The sequence below is a fragment of the Malus sylvestris genome, chromosome 15 (genome assembly GCF_916048215.2).
Source record: "Malus sylvestris chromosome 15, drMalSylv7.2, whole genome shotgun sequence".
NCBI lineage: Eukaryota > Viridiplantae > Streptophyta > Magnoliopsida > Rosales > Rosaceae > Malus > Malus sylvestris.
This window is the reverse complement of record NC_062274.1, coordinates 1,051,429-1,075,549: the sequence shown is the minus strand read 5'-3', so window position 1 is coordinate 1,075,549 and position 24,121 is coordinate 1,051,429. Positions and strand designations below refer to the sequence as shown.

The 24,121-nt window shown below is 41.9% G+C and overlaps 2 protein-coding genes across 5 annotated transcripts; one reads left to right on the top strand and one right to left on the bottom strand.

Moving 5' to 3' along the window:
- The first annotated feature begins 97 nt into the window (after positions 1-97).
- On the top strand, positions 98-24,063 carry LOC126605679 (kinesin-like protein KIN-7F). Of its 4 annotated transcripts, none has more exons than XM_050273100.1 (12): positions 98-937; positions 11,294-11,383; positions 11,465-11,565; positions 11,664-11,777; positions 11,857-11,938; positions 12,047-12,114; positions 20,653-20,718; positions 20,818-20,942; positions 21,147-21,459; positions 21,552-23,057; positions 23,185-23,471; positions 23,603-24,063. In XM_050273100.1, the coding sequence occupies exons 1-12, from the start codon at positions 775-777 to the stop codon at positions 23,922-23,924; spliced, it is 3,237 nt and encodes a 1,078-aa protein (XP_050129057.1). In that variant the 5' UTR covers positions 98-774; the 3' UTR covers positions 23,925-24,063. The 4 variants fall into 4 exon arrangements, with proteins under 4 accessions (XP_050129057.1, XP_050129058.1, XP_050129059.1 ...); XM_050273101.1 differs by lacking the exons at positions 11,294-11,383; positions 11,465-11,565; positions 11,664-11,777; ... (6 more) ...; positions 23,185-23,471; positions 23,603-24,063 and adding exons at positions 1,205-1,294; positions 1,381-1,481; positions 1,573-1,686; ... (6 more) ...; positions 4,616-4,902; positions 5,029-5,702 and having other exon boundaries at positions 108-937; XM_050273099.1 differs by lacking the exon at positions 98-937 and adding an exon at positions 10,212-11,016.
- LOC126605683 (protein ACCUMULATION AND REPLICATION OF CHLOROPLASTS 6, chloroplastic) lies at positions 5,678-9,165 on the bottom strand. The gene is made up of 6 exons (XM_050273106.1): positions 8,608-9,165; positions 8,103-8,327; positions 7,758-8,018; positions 6,712-7,660; positions 6,258-6,394; positions 5,678-6,164 (listed from the first exon to the last, which is right to left on the bottom strand). Exons 1-6 carry the CDS (start codon positions 9,115-9,117, stop codon positions 5,874-5,876), a joined length of 2,373 nt encoding a protein of 790 aa, XP_050129063.1. The 5' UTR covers positions 9,118-9,165; the 3' UTR covers positions 5,678-5,873.
- Positions 24,064-24,121: the final 58 nt, after the last annotated feature.

Below are 24,121 nucleotides of genomic sequence, written 5' to 3'. Positions count from 1 at the left end.
TAGTACATCCACTCTGTTAGGCTCGTTAATACTTGGCAAGCTGGAGGTCAAAATAGTAAGTTTGTTAGTTTTTAGGAATTTTGGCGCGGTAGTTGTACATCAGAGGCAGACAGCAATCCAAATAAGAGCGAGAGAGAGAAAGGAGAGGGCAACGGTCTTCGCCAACCGTTCCTAATTCCTTCATTTCCCACAGCGCCAGAACCCTCCTGGTTCTCACGGTTCGGCCAAATTTCTCTCATTTTTTGATAAGATTTTGACATCGTCGCCGCCGACGTTTTGGCCGTTCCGTCTTTCCCTTTCTTTCGTTTGTTTTTGTTACGGTTTCGAACCGTGGTAAAAAGAAAAGGAAAAATAAAATATAGACATTATTTGTTTCGTATAATCAGATATCTTTCCGTTTGTCTACATTGCCTCGCATTTTTCGTCGTTGTGGTTGGATTTGGTTGAAATTGTGTCTTCGATTTGGACGTGTAAATGCCAAGTTCGAAAATTTGGGTTATTTCTGCCAATTATTTATCAAGTTTGAAATTTTTTGTTCGTTCGACCTGCATTGTGAGATTTGAGTGAAGAAATTTGAACGGCCGCCCGGATTTGGGAACGGTGAAGCATTTCATCAGTGAATTTTTCCCTCAAATGATTTGACAATTGTGGCAGCACTCTCTCACATACATTCATGTGGGAGAGCGAAATTGGGGAAGTTTGACGCTTTTGCGGGTTTTGTTTGTGCGCGAAGCAACCTGTGTTTTCGATAGGAAAAGAGAAGTTGAGGCATCGATGTCTGTGGAGGAGAAAATCCTCGTTTCGGTTCGGCTGAGGCCATTGAACGACAAGGAGAAGGCCAAGAACGATGTTTCGGATTGGTGCGTCAAGAACAACACCGTCATGTACAACAATAGCCATCCTGATCGCCCCATGTCTCCCTCTGCTTATGGTTTTGGTATACGACAGGCATATCCATTCTTGTTTAATATTGAAAATTTTCTTTCGGGAGTTGTTATTAGCGCTCTAGAATTAATATTTCTTGCTAGGGAAGAAAAGAGAACTGTATTGGCCTTACTCCCAATGTGAAATTTGAAGTAGGGAAGAGTCTAAATTATTCTTTTGGAGCGTCAATAACAACTCTCTTCTTTCCCGTCATTTTTTGAAGCAATTTTGAATCTGTTTTGATGTCCTTTCTCTTTGCTTCCCTAAACTTTGTGGATAGACAGAGTATTTGGGTGGGACTGTCCCACGACGAAGGTGTATGATGAGGGAGCTAAAGAGGTTGTGCTTTCGGTCATCAACGGCATCAACTGTGAGTAGTCTTCTTATTAATCCTCATTTTCGGATATCTATGTGTGACAAAAATCTTATTTGTTTCGGTGATATATACATGTTCAGCAACCATTTTTGCCTATGGACAAACAAGCAGTGGAAAAACATACACTATGAAAGGAATCACAGATTATGCAGTTGCAGACATCTATGACTACATTGAGAAAGTAAGTGATCATATTTTGTCTTCAATTCCAATTTATATCAAGCTGACTATGTTTTCTCCGACACGACATAAACCAATTTGTTTGGTTTCAGCATAGTGATAGGGAATTTGTGTTGAAGTTCTCCGCCATGGAAATCTACAACGAAGCTGTCAGAGACCTCCTCAGCTCCGAGAGTGCTCAACTTAGGCTCCTAGACGATCCAGAGGTGAATTCTGTATTCTCTTTATAATGCGTATAATTCAGATGAATGTGTAGAAGGTTTCTAATAATGCTACTCCGACAGAAAGGAACTGTTGTCGAGAAACTTTCAGAAGAGATTTTGAGAGACCGGAACCACCTAGAGGAACTTCTTTCCGTCTGTGAAGGTAAACACACTTGCATTATGTTTGTCTCGCAGGATTACAAGAAATACGTGTTAGTTTTGTTTGCACAGATGGAAAATATATTCTTAAATTGGTACTTGATTCTTGCAGCTCAGAGGAAGATCGGAGAGACCTCTCTGAACGAAACTAGCTCAAGATCACATCAGATTTTGAGACTGGTATGCTTATCACTAAAGCAGTTACTTTCTATTTTGCCATAAGAACTTGTTTGTAAATGTTTTTTTGTTGAATTGACTGATTTAACAGACAATTGAAAGTTCCGCTCGAGAATATCTAGGCATTCGAAGTTCAAGCAAACTTGCAGCTACTGTGGTAAGGAAGTACTTATCTTTCTTTGCGAAGAAACATTTCCTTCATGAGGATCTAATACAATGGTATTATTAGCACTCAAAAATTTGACTCTCTGCGCAGAATTTTGTTGATCTTGCGGGCAGTGAGCGTGTTTCTCAAGCGTTATCAGCTGGTACGAGATTGAAAGAAGGTTGCCACATAAATCGAAGCTTACTGACCCTGGGAACTGTAATTCGCAAATTAAGGTTCAATATTTTTTCCATACACCAAGGGCTTGTTTTGTATAAATGTAAACTCGGTCATGTCTATTGACGACGTAGCAAATTATTTTCTTCGTTGGGGTGGTTTGTACCAGCCGATTAAAACGTTTTTTTTTTCTTATCTAACCTTTTTTAACCACTTTATGTTTTCTTATTAATGTCGTCATTGGATGCAGCAAGGGAAAGAATGGGCACGTACCTTACAGAGATTCGAAGCTAACACGGATACTGCAAAACTCGTTGGGAGGCAATGCCAGGACAGCCATCATTTGCACTATGAGCCCTGCACGAAGTCATGTTGAGCAATCGAAAAACACGCTCTTCTTTGCAAGTTGTGCAAAAGAGGTGACTACCAATGCAAAGGTCAATGTAGTAAGATCAGATAAGGCGTTGGTAAAGCAACTGCAGAAAGAATTAGCGAAAATGGAAGACGCGTTGAGGAGCTTAGCATCAAAGTCAATGCAAGAGAAAGAACTTCTGCTTGAACAGGTGTTGGGACTTCTGTGACTCATACATACACATAATTGCACATGCCACTTTCTCCTTTCCTAATCGTCTTATTAAATGTGAAATTTATGCAGATGAATAAAGAGATAAAAGAACTGACTCAGCAACGTGATCTTGCTCAATCTCGGGTTCAGAATTTGCTAGAATCAACAGGAGATGGCCAAGTTCCAAGAATAGGTGAAAATTCAGGAGCTGAGGAGTCATTGTCCGCGGGTGTAAAAGCAGATAACGCATCTGATATTACTGATAGACCTAGTTTTACTGGTTCCTACAAGCACAACCGTCAGCTTTCTGCGAGCTCTGAAGAAAATTTTCTGCTGGACAGTAGTGCTCCAGAGTTTGTTGGGCTTGATTCATTGCCGGATTGGGAGGATCTTGCAGAAAAATCTCTTGCAGAGTCTGCACATGTTGCGGAAAGATCTCATGCAGAATTTGAAGATACTGCACATGTTGCGGAAATATCTCACGCAGAATGTGAAGATACTGCACAAAGATCTCGGGCAGAACCTGAAGATAATACACAACCAGCGGAATCTGAAGATATTGCGCAAAGGTGTCATGCAGAACCTGAAGATATTGCACAAAGATGCCCAGCAGAAGCTGAAGTTATTGCACAAGGACATCAAGCAGAATCTGAAGTTATTGCAGAAGCATCTCCTGCGGAATCTGAAGATAGCTGCAAGGAAATTAGATGCATATCAAGCATGGACCAGAACACTTTTGATTTGATTTTAAGCGGTTCTGAAGAAAATGGAGGAAACTTAGCCGCGACAGCTCCCATGCAGCAGACAGGAGACAAGGAGTTAAATAACGTTAATGCAGAGTATGAAGCGATGCGGAAAAAGATTCAGGAAATGCAAAGGACAATTAACAACCTTGTTAATCTTGCCCCAATTGAACAATCTCCTTCGTCCTCTGAATCTAGCTCTGCAAGTATGAATTTGTCAAGAAGTCGCAGCTGCAGAGCGGTTATCATGAGTCCATCTTCTTTTGCGCCGTATGAGGCAGAACTAAACGAGAATACAACACCTGCTGAAGGTTTCCGACAGAGACCTTCCAGATCAAGGCAAGGTGCCCACGGTAGAAGTATATCTAGGGAAGATTTTCCAGCTTCTGTTGCGAGTGTTCCAATGGACACAGATGGCACCAGAGATCAGCCCAATGCAGAGGTTATTACACAGCAGAAATTTCCTCATAAGAAACAAAAAGTCTATCAGGGGGAGAACTCTCGATCCAAGCATGGTGGCTCCGCCGGAAAGTTACCAAGAAGAGATTCTGATCAAGATTCTATTTTAAGCGTTCACGTAGAGGCGGAGGAAAGCACGGAGGCAGCTAGTGCACAGGACATTTCTGAAGGCTGGCCTAGAAGTTCAAAAGGGTTGCGTTGGAAGCTATTTCATAAATCGAAGCAAGGTTCCGAAATTGGAAGCTCAACCAGAGCTAGTTCTCAATTAGAGTCTGTTTTGAGTGCTCCAGTGGCTTGGAAGGTTATCCCCAATGTCTCGGAATCTGACGTAGAGGATAATATGAGTGTTCTCAATTTCGCCAATGAACGAAAGGAAGACAAGTACGAGGTAACAGCTTCCCTCTCTCTCTCTAACACAATGGTGATTACTGGTTCTGGTTGGTTAGTGATTAATAAACATATCTTTCGAAGACACGAACTTTAATTGAGGGTGGTTATTGGTGACAGGCACAAAGAGGAGCAGGACGGAGGAGGCACAATCGTGCGGAACATCCTTTGAGAACCCCTTCTAATTGGCGCCTTGATTTCGAGACACAGAGAGGACTAATAATCGAGCTGTGGGAGGCTTGCTTTGTGCCATTGGTTCACAGGACACATTTCTTCATTCTTTACAAAGGTGATCCGTCTGATTTTCTCTACTTGGAGGTAGAGCTAAGAAGGTTGACGATTCTCAAGGACACCTTCGCTGAAGGAAGCAATCTAAAATCCCGCCAAGCTCTCACACCGGCTGGAAGGTAGTATTTTGGATCATTTCAACAGCACACAAATTTCACATTTGAAATTTTGATACTTCGAGCCTAACCGCATTAAAGCGGGCTCCAACTTAAATTTTGTTTTTCTTAATTTGTAATCGGAAACAGCATGAAGGCTCTTAAGCGAGAGAGAGAAATGTTGGCCAAGAAAGTGCCCAAGAGGTTCGCATCGACAAAGGAAAAAGAAAGGCTTTACCAGAAGTGGGGGATTAGGCTGAACACAAAGCAGAGGAGCCTGCAGTTGGCAAACTTGATATGGACGAGCACAATGGACATGGGGCACATCCGGGAGAGCGCCACCCTTGTTGCGAAGCTGGTTGGCCTTGTCGCGCCACTCGATGCTCCCAAGGAGATACTCGGGCTCAGCTTCTTATCTCGCCCTATAAACAAGAAATCCTCCATTTGGAGAGATTCCATGTCTACTCTATAGAACTCGGGTCCAGTTAGACGAAGGTAACTCGTAGAAATATTTTGTACAGAATATGATGTCTCACTCCAGCTCAGCTCGAATGGAGATACGCATTGTAAACTAAACGGAAATCTGTAGCCTTACTACTATGGTTATTTGATTCCTTCCAATGTTAATATATGCTGGCAAACTGGAGGAGGAGAAAAAGGAGGCAAGAGGGGTCTCCACAGCCGTGGCGCAGTAAATTGCAGGCTCCAAAACCAGGCTGGGCTAAGAAGAAAGGTCGATTTCTGTAGCCAGGCCGACAAACTTGTACTGATTTTGACTGATTATATGAACTCATAAACATTTTAACAGTGAACTTATTCTTCTATTATTTATTTATATGCTCTCCTCTTGCCAATCGCACCCGGAGAGCGTAAAACTTCAGCAAAATAACACATTTGATTAAGATAAAAGATCTGAGATACTACGAGATTACAAAGAATAAATAGAAAAACAAGACAGCATTTACACCCGCGTCATCGTACTTTACAACGTTCTTTTAAGATTGGAGGACAGCTCCTTCACTGATCTTCCATCCCGAGCTCGAACAAGACATCACGTATCTTGTGGTATACGTTCTGCTGTTTGAGTCATTGTGCTCCGGATGGAGCACATCAGTTAACTGGGCCATCTCTTCAAGAGTTGCTTCCACCACAGCACGCTGCCCGTCCAGCGATACAGTCACACTGTCGATGTTCAAGTTCAACAGGGTGTAGTCATATGACCAATTAAGCTGTGCAATCTCGGTTGCGCGATCTGTCCATATCTTCAACATCTCACCATCCAAAACCTGGCAGTTTTAACAATATCAGGACAAGTATCAAAACTGGTGACTACCTCAATGACATCGTTATTCATCTACAAAAACTAAAGAATTCCCTACCTCAGATAATTTTTCCAGAGAATGATTAGGTCCGAAAGCCTGAGATTTTATGTTCTGCCATTTGCGAACAAGACCTTCAGCTATTCTTGCATCCATTTTGGGTATTTCCTCTGCAGATTTTTCATCTCCTGGTAGCCCTGGCATGGTTATATGAATTAATTTTCATCCCCTTGCATCAAGTGTAAAGCGGCAAACTTACGAAGTGAAATGGACCGATTCGAAGGAAGAAGTATCCCTGCACTACTGGCTATTGAAAGATTTACCATAGCTCTTTGACAAATAGCTGGCGAAATACTACCAGGGGCTTTTACGTTCAGTGAAATAACATGTCATCATGCATATTGAAGTGGAAAATGCCAAAATATAGATATTTTCATGTTTCATAACTTAGTTGATGGAAATAAGGCTTTGTGAATCATTTTATTAATACTCTAATAAATGGTTAAAATCATACCTGCACTTGTGACATCAGATGCAGTCACTGAGCTAAGTTCTTTATGCAGGTTGGACGGGTCCCTCCTAGCGGGTAAATACCTCAATCCAATCAACGTTGTCAGTCCAATTACCACACCAGCACACATAATCTTAACAGTTGCGTCTTTGATTTTGTCAGTCATCAATTCTTCTTCGCGTATTCCAACAGAACCATTTCTTCCAGAAACCTCACCTACATGGACAGATTCATCTCCATCAGATTCTTCCAGAGGCTCTCCATTTTCCACAGGAAGAAATGCATAATTCATTTCATTATCTTCTTGAGGTGTAAGATTCTCATCCCTGTGACCTGGAGGAAACACCTTCTGCAATGCCTGAATTGCACTCGCCTTGAAATTACCAAGAACTGCGGTAGCTTCAGCTCCAATATTCACAATGGCAGCAGCGGCAGCTAAGGGCGAACCATTAGTTCCGTCCAGCCTCTCTAAGTATCTCAAGACTGTAGGATCGTCATAGTAATCTCCAAGTCTGAACTCTATATCTTTGGTGTCTCTAAATCTGGGGAATACCACCTCCATCAACCATGTCTCCAATAGCTTACAAAGTCCAGGAAGATCATTTTCATCTTCGGCCTTTGAGTTCTCCAAGACAAATTCTACAACAGATGGATTTCTATATGGCGAATTATCATTGTCTAGGCCCAACCATGAGCGACACTCATCAAGATCCCCGATAAGAAGTGAACAGAGACCCCTCTCCAAAGCAAAGTCTACCTCACTATAGGTTTCGACAGAATGTCCTACAGCTGTTACTTTGGATTGCTGAAGTTTCTGGAATAGGTTATCAGCATCTTGAATGTGATGAGGCTTCTTACCAACAAAGGCTTGAGCAACAAGCGCAAGTGCCACTCCATAAACTTCGAAGCTTTCCGCTGGGATATTACTTGGGGTTGCGACAAATAAATCAACCTTTAGAAGAAAAAAAGAACAAACCAACAAAGAGATTAGACAATTGAGTGGAAAGCACACAGTAGGGGCATGGGAAGGAATTCACAGGAATAGCTACCTGCTCAGTTGCAGTCATATGTAAGAAGGCCTCGTTCATGAAATTTTCACGAGTGAAACCTCCAGCAATTGCAACTGCTCCCCCACCTCCAACAGACCACAGTATGTTGCGCACACCATGGAGGCCCTCTTCCCTTCTTGATCGGTACTCATCCCCGAGGGGTAAAGCTAGAAGTTCCAAAATGCAACGTGGGGTGATCTCTTCCAGTGTCTCGTCAATTTGCGATTGAAGATCAGGTGCAAGGCTACTCGCACCTTCCTCCTGCATGTTGAAGATCAGTCTTACGCATCAAAATATGTAATACAACTGAAACAAAGAAGATATTGCTTCTGAGGACTCCATTACCTGCAAGAGTTTCAAAGCCCTCTCAAGCACTTCACAACCCCGAATAAAATCAGGCGGGGATAATTCCATTGCATCCCTCGACATGTCAACATAAGCAAGTGCCATGACCAAAACGACATCTTGCTTGAACGACTTGGGCAGCCTCTCTCTTAGCAAACTCTCCCCAATTTGAAGAACCAGCTCGGTCTTCCCAGCTTCTTGCAGCACGCACAGAGCTCCAGGAACCTACAAATAGCTCAACACGATAAAATACAGCCGCATTCTGTTCGTTTATTGATCAAACGCAGTAATGCCGATAAAAGCCATTGAAAAAAATTAAATTTTAATACCAAATTTCCATTATTTTCTCTCAATTTTCACTTGGAAATCGTAGTAATGTAGGTAAAACTAACTAGAATCAGAATTCAATACCACAATTTTTTAAATTCTCAACAAATTCCATTACTTTCCTCTCATTTTTCTCAGCAACCAAACAGAATACAACCAATTGAAACCACAAAATTACCTTATCCCAAGGAACTTGAGTGATGATGGTTCCATCTTCGTCTTCGGCAAGGCTCTGGTTGTACTCTCTTCTGGAGGCGGGGTCGGCTAGGGTTTCGCAAGCGGCTAGAAGGATCTGCCTCCGGCTGAACAGCGCCTCCTGGGTGAAGCCGTACTGAGGCGGCTTGGAAGCCCTAGCCTCGTACGCCCTCCTTATACCGTCCCCGAGGAAATGCTGCTGGGCGCCCAGCACCTGGTAGAAATCGATGGGGACGGACACGTGGCGCTCGGGGGGAGAAATTGCGGGAGGCAGGTGGGGAGGAGCGAGAGTGGCGGTGGCGGAGGAGAGGGAATGGTGATCTGAGGAGGAGGAGGAGGAGTCGCCGAGGAATTGGAAGTCGGCGAGGAGGCGCTCGGCCCATTTGCTGGCGAAGCAGATGGTGGGAGGGAGCTTTTGGGGTTTCCGGTGGTGGCGGAAAGGGAGGAGGCGGGGAGTGTAGAAGCCGATGCCGAAGTGTTTGAGGGTCTCCATTGGAGAGTTTGATGCCTCTGCTTAAACCCTCGCAGTCATTTCTGGGAGACTTATATCCATGTTTCTTTCTCGCGTAATCTGTTGACTTCAACTAAAGAGAAGTTTATATTTCTTTATTTCGATGATGTGAACGACAAACCCGTTGCAGTCTAGGTGATCGGGATATTCGGCTCCCAGCCGAAGGACCCGTGTTCAAGTCCCCGCAACGGAAATTTTATTTCTTTTTTGTGATTTTTATTTCATATGGGCTTCAGTTAAAGGCTCATTTGAAACGCTGCTCTCATTACTCTAGCCCAAAAAATTGTTGTGGATATAGGCCCAACTTCAAACATTATCAAGTTTCTTTTTTCTTCTTCTTAAAATACAAGTAATCTTCTATTTCAAATTATACTGTATGGAAGAGAGATCCAAATTCGAGTGACATGAAGCCACTCAGTAACTAATGACGTATTTATTGGTTCATTATGTCAATAGTACAATATTAGTTGATTAAGCGTCAATTACAAAATATTTAACATTAATTAATAAAATACTAGCATATGGGTACACACAAAGTGTGTGAGAAATTTTTTTATTTTTGTTTTTTAAATAGAAGGAGAGAGGAAGAGAGTGATAGAGAATGTGGATAGTGGAAAGTTTTTTTTTTTTTTTTTTGAAATTAGAGATATATTAGGATTACATATAGGTAAAAAAAAAGCAAAATTTAGTTGTGTGAAATTACATTTCTGCCTCATATTTCTTATTCATGTTCTATTTTAATTAGAGGGTTAAACTGATAATTTTATAGAATTTTAATTGATAATGAATTGTGACATCCCACACGTCCGGGGGAGTGATCCTTAAATGTATATTCTCATCCTTACCTAGCACGAGGCCTTTTGGGAGCTCACTGGCTTAGGGTTCTATCGGAACTCCGAAGTTAAGCAAGTAACGTGCGAGAGCATTCCCATGATGGGTGACCCACTGAGAAGTTCTCGTGTGAGTTTCCAGAAACAAAACCGTGAGCGCGTTAATACTTGGCAAGCTGGAGGTCAAAATAGCAAGTTTATTAGTTTTTAGGAAATTTGGCGCGGTAGTTGTGTATCAGAGGCAGCCAGCAGTCCAAATAAGAGCGAGAGAGAGAGAGGAAACGGCAACGGTCTTCGCCAACCGTTCCTAATGCCTTCATTTCCCGCATCGCCAGAACCCTCCTGGTTCTCACGGTTCGGCCAAATTTCTCTCCACTTTCCATAAAATTTTGACATCGTCGCCACCGACGTTTTGGCCGTTCCGTCTTTCCCTTTCTTTCGTATTTCTTTGTTACTGTTTCGAACCGTGGTAAAAAGAAAAGGAAAAATAAAATATAGACATTACTTGTTTCGTATAATCGGATTTCTTTCAGTTTGTCTACATTGCCTCGTATTTGTTGTCGTTGTGGTTGGATTTGGTTGAATTGCGCCTTCGATTTGGATGTGGAACTTCCCAAGTTCGAAAATTTGGGGAATTTATGCCATTTATTGATCAAGTTTGAAATTTTTTGACCTGCATTGTAGGATTTGAGCGAAGGAATTTGAATGACGGCACGCATTGCGAACGGTGAAGAATTTCATCAGTGAATTTCGCTCTCAAATGATTTGACCGCTGTGCAGCACTCTCTCACGTACATTCATGTGGGAGAGCGAAATTGGGGAAGTCTGCCGCTTTTGCGGGTTTTGTTTGTGCACGAAGCAACCTGGGTTTTCGGTGTTGAGGCATCGATGTCTGTGGAGGAGAAAATCCTCGTTTCGGTTCGGCTGAGGCCATTGAACGACAAGGAGAAGGCCAAGAACGATGTTTCGGATTGGTGCGTCAAGGACAACACCGTCATGTACAACAACAGCCATCCTGATCGCCCCATGTCTCCCTCTGCTTATGGTTTTGGTATACGACATGCATGTCCATTCTTGTTCAATATTGAAAATTTTCTTTCGGGAATTGTTATTAGCAGTCCAGAATTGATATTTCTTGCTAGGGAACTGTATTGGCCTTCCTCCCAATGTGAAAAATAAAGCAGGGAAGAGTAAATGATCTATTTTTTTAGCGTCAATAACAACTCTCTTCTTTTCCGTCATTTTATGAAGAGATTTTTCATTATGTTCAAAAACTTTGAATCTGTTTTGATGTCCTTTCTCTTTGTTTCCCTATCCTTTGGGGATAGACAGAGTATTTGGGTGGGACTGTCCCACGACGAAGGTGTACGATGAGGGAGCTAAAGAGGTTGCGCTTTCGGTCATCAATGGCATCAATTGTGAGTAATCTCCTTATTATCCTCGTTTTCGGTTATCTCTGACTAAAATCTCATTTGTTTCGGCGATAAATATGTGTTCAGCAACCATTTTTGCCTATGGACAAACAAGCAGTGGAAAAACCTACACTATGAAGGGAATCACAGATTATGCAGTTGCAGACATATATGACTACATTGAGAAAGTCAGTGATGGTATTTTGAGTCTTCAATTCCAAATTATATCAAGCTGAGTATGTTTTTTCGGACGCCGACATAACTTAAACCATTTGTTGTGTTTCAGCATAGTGATAGGGAATTTGTGTTGAAGTTCTCCGCCATGGAGATCTACAACGAAGCTGTCAGAGACCTCCTCAGCTCCGAGAGTGCTCAACTTAGGCTCCTAGACGATCCAGAGGTGAATACTGCATTCTCTGTATAATGCGTATAATTCAGATGAATGAGTAGAAGGTTTTCTAATAATGCCACTCCGACAGAAAGGGACTGTTGTCGAGAAACTTTCAGAAGAGATTTTGAGAGACAGGAACCACCTAGAGGAACTTCTTTCCGTCTGTGAAGGTAACCACACTTGCATTATGCTTGTCTCACATGATTACGTGGTATTCGTGTTAGTTTTATTTTCACAGATGGAAAATATACTCTTAGATTGGTACTTGATTCTTGCAGCTCAGAGGAAGATCGGAGAGACCTCTCTGAACGAAACTAGCTCAAGATCTCATCAGATTTTGCGACTGGTATGCTTGTCACTAAAGCATTTACATTCCATTTTGACTTAACAACTTGTTGGAAAATATTAGTATTTGTTGTGGTCTATTTTATCTGACAGAGGGACTAGGGCCGGCGGCAGAGAGAGAGAGGAGAGAGATGTGTGTTTGTAGAATTGTAGGGGAATGTGTGTGTTGTTATCCCTTCTACATTGTGCCTTTATTTATAGTAGTAAAGGGAGAGAAGATATTCCTTATCCTCCAAGTAATACAAGTTGTAATAGGAAAGGATAACTAGAATCAAATCTTATCTAGGATTTACACAATCATACTTAAACTAGGAATGTTTACAACACTCCCCCTTGAGTGTGTAAATACTCAAGGTAGATTCAGCATCATGCAGAAGTTGAGGAAGTCGACTCGTCGGCATTGATTCCAAGGAACAACGCTTATTCTCAATAAGGTAGGAACTTGCATAAGTAGTAAGTCTCACTAAAAAACCCTAAGGCTATGGCAAAAACCCAAGTAGGGACAAAATCCATAGTCTAAGGAAAAATGCGTGAGAAATGCAAAGTCAAAAGAAACGTCTACAGGACGTCATCAGGGATATGACCAGCCCAAGGTGGGTGCCTCGTTAAAACCTAGTTAGGTAGCAAAAACCCAGTGGGAAAAATGCTCCTAATCGTAGGGAAAAAGAGTACATTAAGATCAAGCAAGTATCTAGAAGATACTCCCCCTGAGTTTGACATAATTCCACAGAGAAATAGCAAAGTTACAACTCAGAAAGTTTACGCATACCAATTCCATGAACAAGCTTCTGAAACGTCGCCTTCGGTAGTGATTTGGTGAAGAGGTCGGCCAGATTGTCTTGTGATCGGATTTGCGTGACTTCAATCTTTTGATGCTCTTGTTGTTGATGTGTAAAGAAGAACTTCGGCGCAATATGCTTGGTGTTGTCTCCTTTGATGTAACCCTTCTTGAGCTGTTCGATGCAAGCTGCGTTGTCTTCAAAAATCGTCGTCGGGGCATTAACGGCGGGATGAAGATCACAGGAGCTTCGAATATGGCCCACTACTGCTCTCAACCAAAAGCATTCCCGAGTTGCTTCATGTAAGGCGAGAATTTCAGCATGGTTAGACGAAGTGGCAACTAAGGTCTGTTTAGTTGACCTCCAAGATATTGCGGTGCCTCCAACGGTAAAGACATAACCCGTTTGAGAACGCGCCTTGTGCGGATCAGATAAGTATCCAGCGTCGGCATAACCAACAAGGCGAGAATCAACCCGATGAGCATAGGGTGCGGCATCACTCGAGGATTCGTAGGGATAGAATAAGCCCAAATCCGTAGTACCCTTAAGGTAACGGAAGATGTCTTTCACACCAGTCCAATGTCTGCGTGTTGGTGCATTGCTGTATCTTGCCAAAAGATTAACAGCGAATGAGATGTCGGGTCTAGTGCATTGAGCTAAGTACAATAAAGCGCCTATCGCACTTAGATAAGGAACTTCAGGCTCTAAAATCTCTTCATCATCCTCCTTCGGACGGAAGGGATCTCGCTTTGCATCTAGCGTACGAACGACCATAGGAGTACTCAAAGACTTCGCTTTATCCTCATTAAAACGGCGCAACACCTTCTGGGTGTAGTTCGATTGATGTACTAGGATTCCATCCGAACAATGCTCTATCTCGAGACCGAGACAGTATCGAGTCTTACCTAGATCTTTCATCTCAAATTCCGACTTCAGGTGCGAAGCAGTTCTCGCGAGCTCTTCAGGAGTTCCGATGAGATTCATGTCATCGACATATACTGCAACAATCGCAAATCCGGAATGTGACTTCTTAATGAACACACAAGGGCATAGTTCGTTATTCACATATCCCTGACTAGTCAAATACTCACTTAAACGGTTATACCACATTCTTCCGGATTGTTTCAAACCGTATAGTGAACGCCTCAGCCGAATTGAGAGCGTGTTCCGGGGTTTGGAAATATTTGAACCAGTCAATGTAAGTCCTTCGGGAACTTTCATATAAATTTCCGTATCAAGATCCCCATAGAGATACGCGGTTACTACGTCCATCAGCTGCATATCCAATTTTTCGGAAACTACCAAACTGATAAGGTATCGAAAAGTAATCACATCCATAACGGGTGAGTAAGTTTCGTCATAGTCAATCCCGGGGCGTTGTGAGAAACCTTGTGCTACAAGACGAGCTTTGTAACGCACAATTTCGTTCTTCTCATTACGCTTCCGAACAAAAACGCACTTGTAGCCAACGGGCTTCACATGTGGAGGAGTAGGAACTACAGGTCCAAACACCTTACGTTTCGCAAGTGAATCAAGTTCGACTTGGATTGCTTGTTTCCAGTTTGACCAATCAGCTCTACGTCGACATTCATCAACGGAACGCGGTTCAATGTCATCGCTCAACATGATCTCAGTAGCTACTGCAAATGCTAATGCATCGTCGACAATCATCTCATTTCTACGCCACACATCATCTAAGCTAGCATAATAGACCGAAATCTCACGATTCTTGGGAGGAGGATTCGTCTCTTCAATGACGCTTCCATAATCTAGAATTTCCTCATGAGTTGGGTAAAATGAGTAAGCGATAGTCGGATTCACGGTAGGCTCTTCAGGACCTTGTGCCGTGGTTTTCCTCTTCCGGGGGTGTGAATCCTTTGAACCAAGGGGTCTGCCACGCTTTTGTGTAGGGGCAGATGATTGGCTAGCCGCTAATGTACGTGGATCACCAGAATTGGGCTCCCGGGCTTCCAGGAGGGTAGTCCGTCGTACATTTGGTACATCCATCTTTGCAGGCGTATTCGCAGCTGGAATATGTGATCTTGTCACGCGCGCTAGATCGGTGAAAGCATCTGGCATGCTCTGGAGATCTAATATGCGCTGCACTTCAGCTTCAGACTGAGCGGTGCGGGGATCTAAATGAGACAAAGTGGGAGTCGTCCACGATAATTCGCGTCGTTCATTAGGAACGTTGACGTTCTTATCTCCCCCTAACGACGGGAAGACTGTCTCATAGAAGTGACAATCCGCGAAACGAGCGGTAAACAGATCGCCTGTCAAAGGTTCTAAGTAACGAATAATCGAAGGAGAATCATATCCGACATAGATTCCCATCCTTCGCTGAGGCCCCATTTTTGTATGTAAGGGCGGCGAGATCGGCACATAGACCGCACAACCAAAAACGCGCAGATGCGATATGTCGGGTTCGCATCCGGTGACCAACTGAAGGGCACTAAATGGTTGTGTCGCAACAGGCCTCAGGCGGACCAACTTTGCTGCGTGCAATATTGCATGGCCCCAAACAGCGATCGGGAGCTTGGTACGTATGACCAACGATCGAGCAATCATTTGTAAACGCTTAATGAAAGCCTCTGCCAGGCCGTTCTGGGTGTGAACATGGGGTACAGGATGTTCAACTTCAACCCCAACCGACATGCAATAGTCATCAAAAGTTTTAGATGTGAATTCTCCAGCATTATCCAATCGAATAGATTTGATCGGATAATCAGGGTGGTGAGCCCTGAGCTTGATAACCTGAGCCAACAGTTTGGAGAATGCAGCGTTCCTTGTGGACAACAAGCACACGTGTGACCAACGTGTAGAAGCGTCAACCAAAACCATAAAATATCTAAATGGTCCGCAGGGAGGTTGAATCGGTCCACAAATGTCCCCCTGAATCTGTTGTAGAAAAATGGGAGGATTCGAACGAATCTTGTCATAAGAAGGCTTAGTAATAAGTTTTCCCATAGAACATGTTTGGCATGCAATTTCATGGATCGAACCTAAGCTTCGGGTTAGTGGATGCCCGTGTGAAGTTTTGAGGATACGGCGCATCGCTATTCGTCCAGGATGTCCCAAACGATCATGCCAAAGTGTAATTTCGTGCGCGGTCCCTGTGGTAGGGCCGGCCACATAGTGGCATTCTATGGGGCGTATGGTCGTAGTATATAGACCACTCGGGTTACGCTCCATCTTCTCTAGAATACGCTTCTGGCCATATTCGTAGGAAGTTACGCACAGAAATTCAACTCCGTTTTCTACGTGGGTTTCAGCGTGGTAATTGTTATCTCTAATGTCCTTGAAACTTAGTAACGTTCTTCCGGAACGTGGAGAATAGAGTGCCTCAGCAATGGTCAAGATTGTACCATTGGACAACATTATACGTGCCTTACCGTATCCTTCGATCAGGTTGGATGGGCCTGAGAGGGTTGTCAGAGGTGCATTCTTAGGTATGAAGTTAGTGAAATAGATGCGTTCACGCAAAACAGTATGCGTGGTTGCACTATCTGCCAGACAACTAACTTTCCCACTAGTCATACTTAGAATGAAAAATTAATTTGAATCGGTCACATGCATAAAAGTTTATAAAAACAAGTATCAATTCAAAATAATTTCATTTATTCAAGGATTAAAAACTTAATATCCAAAATAAATCGCCAACTAATAATCCAAAACATAAAGGAAAATTGTTCAAAATCAACCAAAAAACAAGGTGGGGTTCGGCCACTAGGTGGAATTCGGCCCCAATTGTCTTATTTTAACTGAAAAATAAGTCTATGTCTAAGATTCTAATCTTCCATAGGAGTGGTATCCTCCTGAAAATCAGAAACCTCCATCTTTGTAGTCTCCGGTTCGTCCACTTGCAGGAAGTTTGATTTAAACTTCGTACGACGAGAATGATATGCATCCACAACCTTCTTGGGAGCACGGCAAATACGGGACCAATGGTCCTTGGAACCACAACGATAGCACATATCGTCATTCATTGTGGCAGGTGCTTTGCCCTTATTCTTGAAGTTCGGGGCCTTGGGAGCGAGGTTTGGGCGCTTCTGGGCTTTGTTTCCTCCCTTGGATGGGCCTTGGCTCTGTTGACCTTGGTGGGATGGCTTCTGGCCGCCCTTACCACGCCTCTTTTGGCGTTTTGGGTGCTGATTAGTGCTATAATGTGCTTCAGGCACAGCAGTAGCCCCAGTAGGTCGAGCTTGATGATTCTTCATCAACAGCTGGTTCTGTTTTTCAGCAAGAAGTAAAACAGAGATCAAATCCGAGAACTTAGTGAACTTCTGAGCTCTATATTGTTGCTGCAGGACAATATTAGAAGCAGAGAAGGTCGAGTAGGTATTCTCCAGGAGATCCTCTTCAGTCAAAGTTTCATTGCAAAACTTGAGAAATGATCGGATTCGACAAACTTCATAATTATATTCATTCACAGACTTAAAGTCTTGGAAGCGCAAGTGCTGCCAGTCGTGTCTTGCTTCAGGCAAGAATATGTCCTTTTGGTGATCGAAACGATCAGCCAAAGCGACCCATAATGCACGTGGATCCTCCTCAGCAAGGTACTCAGTTTGTAGAGTGTCATGGATATGTCTTCGGATGAAGATCATAGCAGTGGCTTTTTCAGCCTCGCTAACAGGTTTATCTGTTGCTTCTTCAATAGCAGGACGCAAGTTCTTTGCAGTGAGGTGGAGCTTCACATCTTGAACCCACTTGAGGTAGTTCCTTCCAGAAACCTCCAAAGCGGTGAAGTCGAGTTTGTTCAAATTCGACATGGTCCTATCAAAATAGATGGACAAGATGTGGTTAGTGTAATGGAGAAAAATCAATCCATTCACATAGGAGTAGAACATACAGGTTCTAATAGACATGTATTGGTTTAATTTTGCATGAAAAACTTCGGGTTTTCATGGGTGATATATTTAAGTGAAAACTTCAGGTTTTCAAACAAGGCATGTTTAGAAGAAACTTCGGGTTTCAAAGTAATTATGAACTTCAGGTTCATATATTCCTGCAGGCAAACACAAATATATATGCAAACAAATATGCAAAGAATATATGCAGAAATATTGTATAATGATAAGTGAATTAATTTATTTTTGGTCTTCGGGGCCAAATTAAAATGTGGGTGAAAATATAAAAACCCATATTATTTAAAAAAAAAAATTAAATAATAAAATCTCGGGGCCTAAAAATATAGGCCAAGAACCTTCGGGTGGGATTACAGGCCCACGGGGTGAGAAGAGGGGAATGGGCTGCTGTGTGCAGCCCTAAAAATTTTTTTTTTTTTTCTCGGGCCGTTCCAGGCGAGCCCAGAATTTTTTTTTTTTTTTTTTTTTTTTTGTTTTGTTTTTGTTTTTGTTTTTTTTTTGTTTTTTAATTAGATGCATATATAATTCAATGAATCACATATTTACTTTGATGCATATGCAAATAATAGTTTCAATGCATGTACATATGTAAGATTCAATTCATGGCAAATATCAAATTCACATAATTGTAGCAATTTTGATGATGAAGCATACACAATTTATGTAGAATCTAAAATACGTTAAACGTAAAGTTGGGTCATGCATCATGGTGAATGTTCATGCTATCAGGGCTTGCAAAATATCGAGTTAAAAGCCGTTGTTTGGAAAGAACCTGATTGCGTGATGATATGGATGAACTGGTTTGATGCAGAAAAAATCTCCAACGTCAGATTCCTAAGCGCAGCGGTAGGAGCGTGCTGATAACGTGTTGTGGTCTATTTTATCTGACAGAGGGACTAGGGCCGGCGGCAGAGAGAGAGGAGAGAGATGTGTGTTTGTAGAATTGTAGGGGAATGTGTGTGTTGTTATCCCTCCTACATTGTGCCTTTATTTATAGTAGTAAAGGGAGAGAAGATATTCCTTCTCCTCCGAGTAATACAAGTTGTAATAGGAAAGGATAACTAGAATCAAATCTTATCTAGGATTTACACAATCATACTTAAACTAGGAATGTTTACAACAGTATTTTCGTTTATTTGGATGTTTGGTTTTATGGGCTTAGCCCGTTAGAATTAGGTTTTGTTAGAGATTATGATTAGTTTATTATAAATAGGGTGCTTTGTTATTCATTAGAGAATAAGTTATTCACAATGTAGTCTCTTTGATTTTTTTGTAGCCGTTCTGGCATTCTCGTTTATTTAATAATATTTCTATTATTGTTGTTAGTCTTGTTCGTTGCGCACTCTGATATTTAATTTATATTTTTTTTTTTGTGACTAACTTATTATTCTATAAAGTTACAAAGTACCATATATATAGAAAACTAACATAACCCTAATAGGCAAGGAAACGAAACTCTAATACTACGGGCTAAGCCCAAAATACCAAACATTAAAATAAATCTAAATAATAATATTTTCCAACACCCCCGTCAAACTCATGACGGTACACGACATGAGTTTGCCAAAGTAGATGTGGATGCAAGACTCCAAATTCCAGTGCTGCCGATGCCGATGCCATTACTAATACTAATACTAATACCAAAATCAATATCAATATCAATATTAATACTTATTTCTTGCCCGTGTGGGCACAAAGTCAAAACCTCAAAAACAAAGCATTTTCTTCTATTTCCCTTTTGTCTTTTTCCTCCTTTTTGTGTTTCGTTTTTCCTTTCTTTTCTTCGGGATCTTCTTCAAAGTTTCTTGCTTTTTCCTCCTCCTTTTCCTGTTTCGTTTTTCCTCTTGTTTTTTTTTTTTTTTTTTTACAGTCTTCTCCACAAAGAACCTGCAAAACACAAGAGTGCAACGATGCGAGTGCAGGAACGTGAAGGGTGCAGATGCTCCAGATGCGGTTTAGACTACCAACAACTAATATCGAAATCCAAAAACAAACAAACTAATACGAGCAAATAGAAGCAAATTAAATCCCGAATGATCAAACCTGTTCTAAGGGTTTTGTAGCCGTTCCAGCATTCTCGTTTGTTTAATAATAATTCTATTATTCTTGTTAGTCGTATTCGTTGCGCACTCTGATATTCAACTTGGTATTAGAGCAGGTTTGATCCTTCGGGATTTAATATGCTTCGGGTTAGTATCTGTTTGCTCGTCTCCGTTGTCGTTCATGTTCAGATTGTAAGTTGGTATTGATTGTTTGCAAGAAGAAAAAAATTGTTCGCTCGTTTTTTGTCCCATGACTCTACTTTTGCACCTTTGAACGCCGCAGTCTTGCGTATCCGCAAGTCTGTATTGCTGCAAAGGAAAAAAAAAAGAGTAAAATGAAGAAAAAAAAAAGGAAGAAACAAGAAAAAATTGGTTGCTTGTTTGAGGCCCATGCGGGCAAAGGAAAAAAAAAATTGGTTGGATTTTTTGTTTGTTTGTTTGGAAGTTGGTATCGACAATGGCATCGGCATCGACATTGGAATTTGGAGGCTTGCATCCACATCTGCTTGTTGGCAAACTCATGTCGTGTACCGCCATGAGTTTGATGGGGGGTGTTGGAAAATATTAGTATTTTAGTTTATTTGAATGTTTGGTTTTATGGGCTTAGCCCATTAGAATTAGGTTTTGTTAGAGATTATGGTTGGTTTATTATAAATAGGGTGTTTTGTTATTCATTAGAGAACAAGTTATTCACAATGTAGTCTCTTATGTTTTTTTTAGCCGTTCCGGCATTCTCGTTTGTTTAATAATATTTCTCTTATTCTTGTTAGCCTTGTTCGTTGTGCACTTTGATATTCAACTCAACTTATTTGTAAATGTTTTTTTTTTTTTTTTGAATTCACGGATCCAATAGACAATTGAAAGTTCCGCTCGAGAATACCTAGGCATTCAAAGTTCAACCACACTTGCAGCTACTGTGGTAAGGAAGTACTTATCTTTCCTTGCGAAGAAACATTTCCTTCACGAGGATCTAATACAATGGTATTATTAGCACTAAAAAAATTGACTCTCTGCGCAGAATTTTGTTGATCTTGCAGGCAGTGAGCGTGTTTCTCAAGGGCTATCAGCTGGTACGAGATTGAAAGAAGGTTGCCACATAAATCGAAGCTTACTGACCCTGGGAACTGTAATTCGCAAACTAAGGTTCAATGTTTTTTCCCTATACTCCAGACAAGGGCTTATTTTATATAAATGTACACTCGGCGTCATGTCTATTGACAATGTAGCAAATTATTTTCGTCTTCGGGGTGGTTTGTACCAGCCGATGAAAACTTTTTTTTTTCTTATCTAACCTTGTTTAACCGCTTTATGTTTTCTTAATCAATTTAATGTTGTGAATGGATGCAGCAAGGGAAAGAATGTACACGTACCTTATAGAGATTCTAAGCTAACAAGAATACTGCAAAACTCGTTGGGAGGCAATGCCAGGACAGCCATCATTTGCACACTGAGCCCTGCACGAAGTCACGTTGAGCAATCGAAAAACACACTCTTCTTTGCAAATTGTGCAAAAGAGGTGACTACTAATGCAAAGGTCAATGTAGTAAGATCAGATAAGGCGTTGGTAAAGCAACTTCAGAAAGAATTAGCAAAAATGGAAGACGCATTGAGGAGCTTAGCATCAAAGTCAATGCAAGAGAAAGAACTTCTGCTTGAACAGGTGATGAGACTTCTGTGACTCATACATACACATAATTGCACATGACACTTTCTCCTTTCCTAATCTTCTTGTTGAATGTGAAATTTACGCAGATGGATAAAGAGATCAACGAACTGACTCAACAACGTGATCTTGCTCAGTCTCGGGTTCAGAATTTGCTAGAATCAACTGGAGACAGCCAAGTTCCAAGAATAGGTGAAAATTCAGGAGCTGAGTCATTATCCGTGGGTGTAAAAGAAGACAACGCATCTGATATTACTGATAGACCTAGTTTTACTGGTTCCTACGAGCACAACCGTCAGCTTTCTGTGAGCTCTGAAGAAAACTTTCTGCTGGACAGTAGTGCTCCAGAGTTTGGTGGGCTTGATTCATTGCCGGATTGGGAGGATCTTGCAGAGTCTGCACATGTTGTGGAAAGATCTCATGCCGAATTTGAAGATATTGCACAAATATCTCACGCAGAATGTGAAGATACTGCAAAAAGATCTCAGGGAGAACCTCAAGATAATACACAACCGACGGAATCTGAAGATATTGCAGGCAGATCTCATTCAGAACCAGAAGATGTTGCACAAAGATGTCCAACAGAATCTGAAGATATTGCACAAAGAAGTCAAGCAGAATCTGAAGTTCTTGCACAAAGAAGTCAAGGAGAATCTGAAGTTATTGCAGAAGCATCTCGTGCGGAATCTGAAGATAGCTGCAAGGAAATTAGATGCATATCAAGCATGGACCAGAACACTTTTGATTTGATTTTAAGTGGTTCTGAAGAAAATGGAGAAAACTTAGCTGCAACCGCTCCCATGCAGCAGACAGGAGATAAGGAGTTGAATAACGTTAATGCAGAGTATGAAGCGATGCGGAAAAAGATTCAGGAAATGCAAAGGACAATTAACAACCTTGTTAATCTTGCCCCAATGGAACAATCTCCTTCTTCCTCTGAATCTAGCTCTGCAAGTATGAATTTGTCTAGAAGTCGCAGCTGCAGAGCGGTTATCATGAGTCCATCTTCTTTTGCACCGTATGAGGCAGAACTAAACGAGAATACAACACCTGCTGAAGGTTTCCGACAGAGACCTTCCAGATCAAGGCAAGGTGCCCACGGTAGAAGTATATCTAGGGAAGATTTTCCAGCTTCTGTTGCGAGTGTTCCAATGGACACAGATGGCACCAGAGATCAGCCCAATGCAGAGGTTACTACACAGCAGAAATTTCCTCATAAGAAACAAAAAGTCTATCAGGGGGAGAACTCTCGATCCAAGCATGGTGGCTCCGCCGGAAAGTTACCAAGAAGAGATTCTGATCAAGATTCTATTTTGAGCGTTCACGTAGAGGCGGAGGAAAGCACGGAGGCAGCTAGTGCACAGGACATTTCTGAAGGCTGGCCTAGAAGTTCAAAAGGCTTGCGTTGGAAGCTATTTCATAAATCGAAGCAAGGTTCCGAAATTGGAAGCTCAACCAGAGCTAGTTCTCAATTAGAGTCAGTTTTGAGTGCTCCAGTGGCTTGGAAAGTTTTCCCCAATGTCTTGGAGTCTGATGTAGAGGATAATATGAGTGTTCTCAATTTCGCCAATGAACGCAAGGAAGACAAATACGAGGTAACAGCCTCCCTCTTTCTTTCTTATCCTCTCTTTCTAACGCAATGGTGCTTACTGGTTGGTTAGTGATTAATGAACATATATTTCGAAGACATGAACTTTAATCATGCGTGATTATTGGTGACAGGCACAAAGAGGAGCAGGACGGAGGAGGCACAATCGTGCGGAACATCCTTTGAGAACCCCTTCTAATTGGCGCCTTGATTTCGAGACACAGAGGGGACTGATAATCGAGCTGTGGGAGGCTTGCTTTGTGCCATTGGTTCACAGGACACATTTCTTCATTCTTTTCAAAGGTGATCCGTCTGATTTTCTCTACTTGGAGGTAGAGCTACGAAGGTTGACGATTCTCAAGGACACCTTCTCCGAAGGAAGCAATCTTAAATCCCGCCAAGCTCCCACACCGGCTGGAAGGTAGTTATTTCGGATCATTTCAACAGTGCACGAAACGCATATTTGAAATTTTGATACTTTGAGCCTAACCGCGTTAAAGCGGGAGATCTCTAACCTAAATTTTGTTTTTCTTAATTTGTAATCGGAAACAGCATGAAGGCTCTTAAGCGAGAGAGAGAAATGTTAGCCAAGAAAGTGCCGAAGAGGTTTGCATCGACAAAGGAAAAAGAAAGGCTTTACCAGAAGTGGGGGATTAGGCTAAACACAAAGCAGAGGAGTCTGCAGTTGGCAAACTTGATATGGACGAGCACAATGGACATGGGGCACATCCGGGAGAGCGCCACCCTTGTTGCGAAGCTGGTTGGCCTTGTTGCACCACTCGATGCTCCCAAGGAAATACTCGGACTCAGCTTCTTATCTCGCCCTATAAACAAGAAATCCTCCATTTGGAGAGATTCCATGTCTACTCTATAGAATTCGGCACCATTTAGACGAAGGTCACTCGTATAAATATTTTGTACAGAATATGATGTCTCGCTCCAGCTCAGCTGGAGTGGAGATGCGCATTGTAAACTAAACGAAAATCTGCAGCTTTACTATGGTTCTTTGATTCCTTCCACTGTTAATATATGCTGGCTAACGGGAGGAGAAAAAGGAGGCAAGAGGGGCCT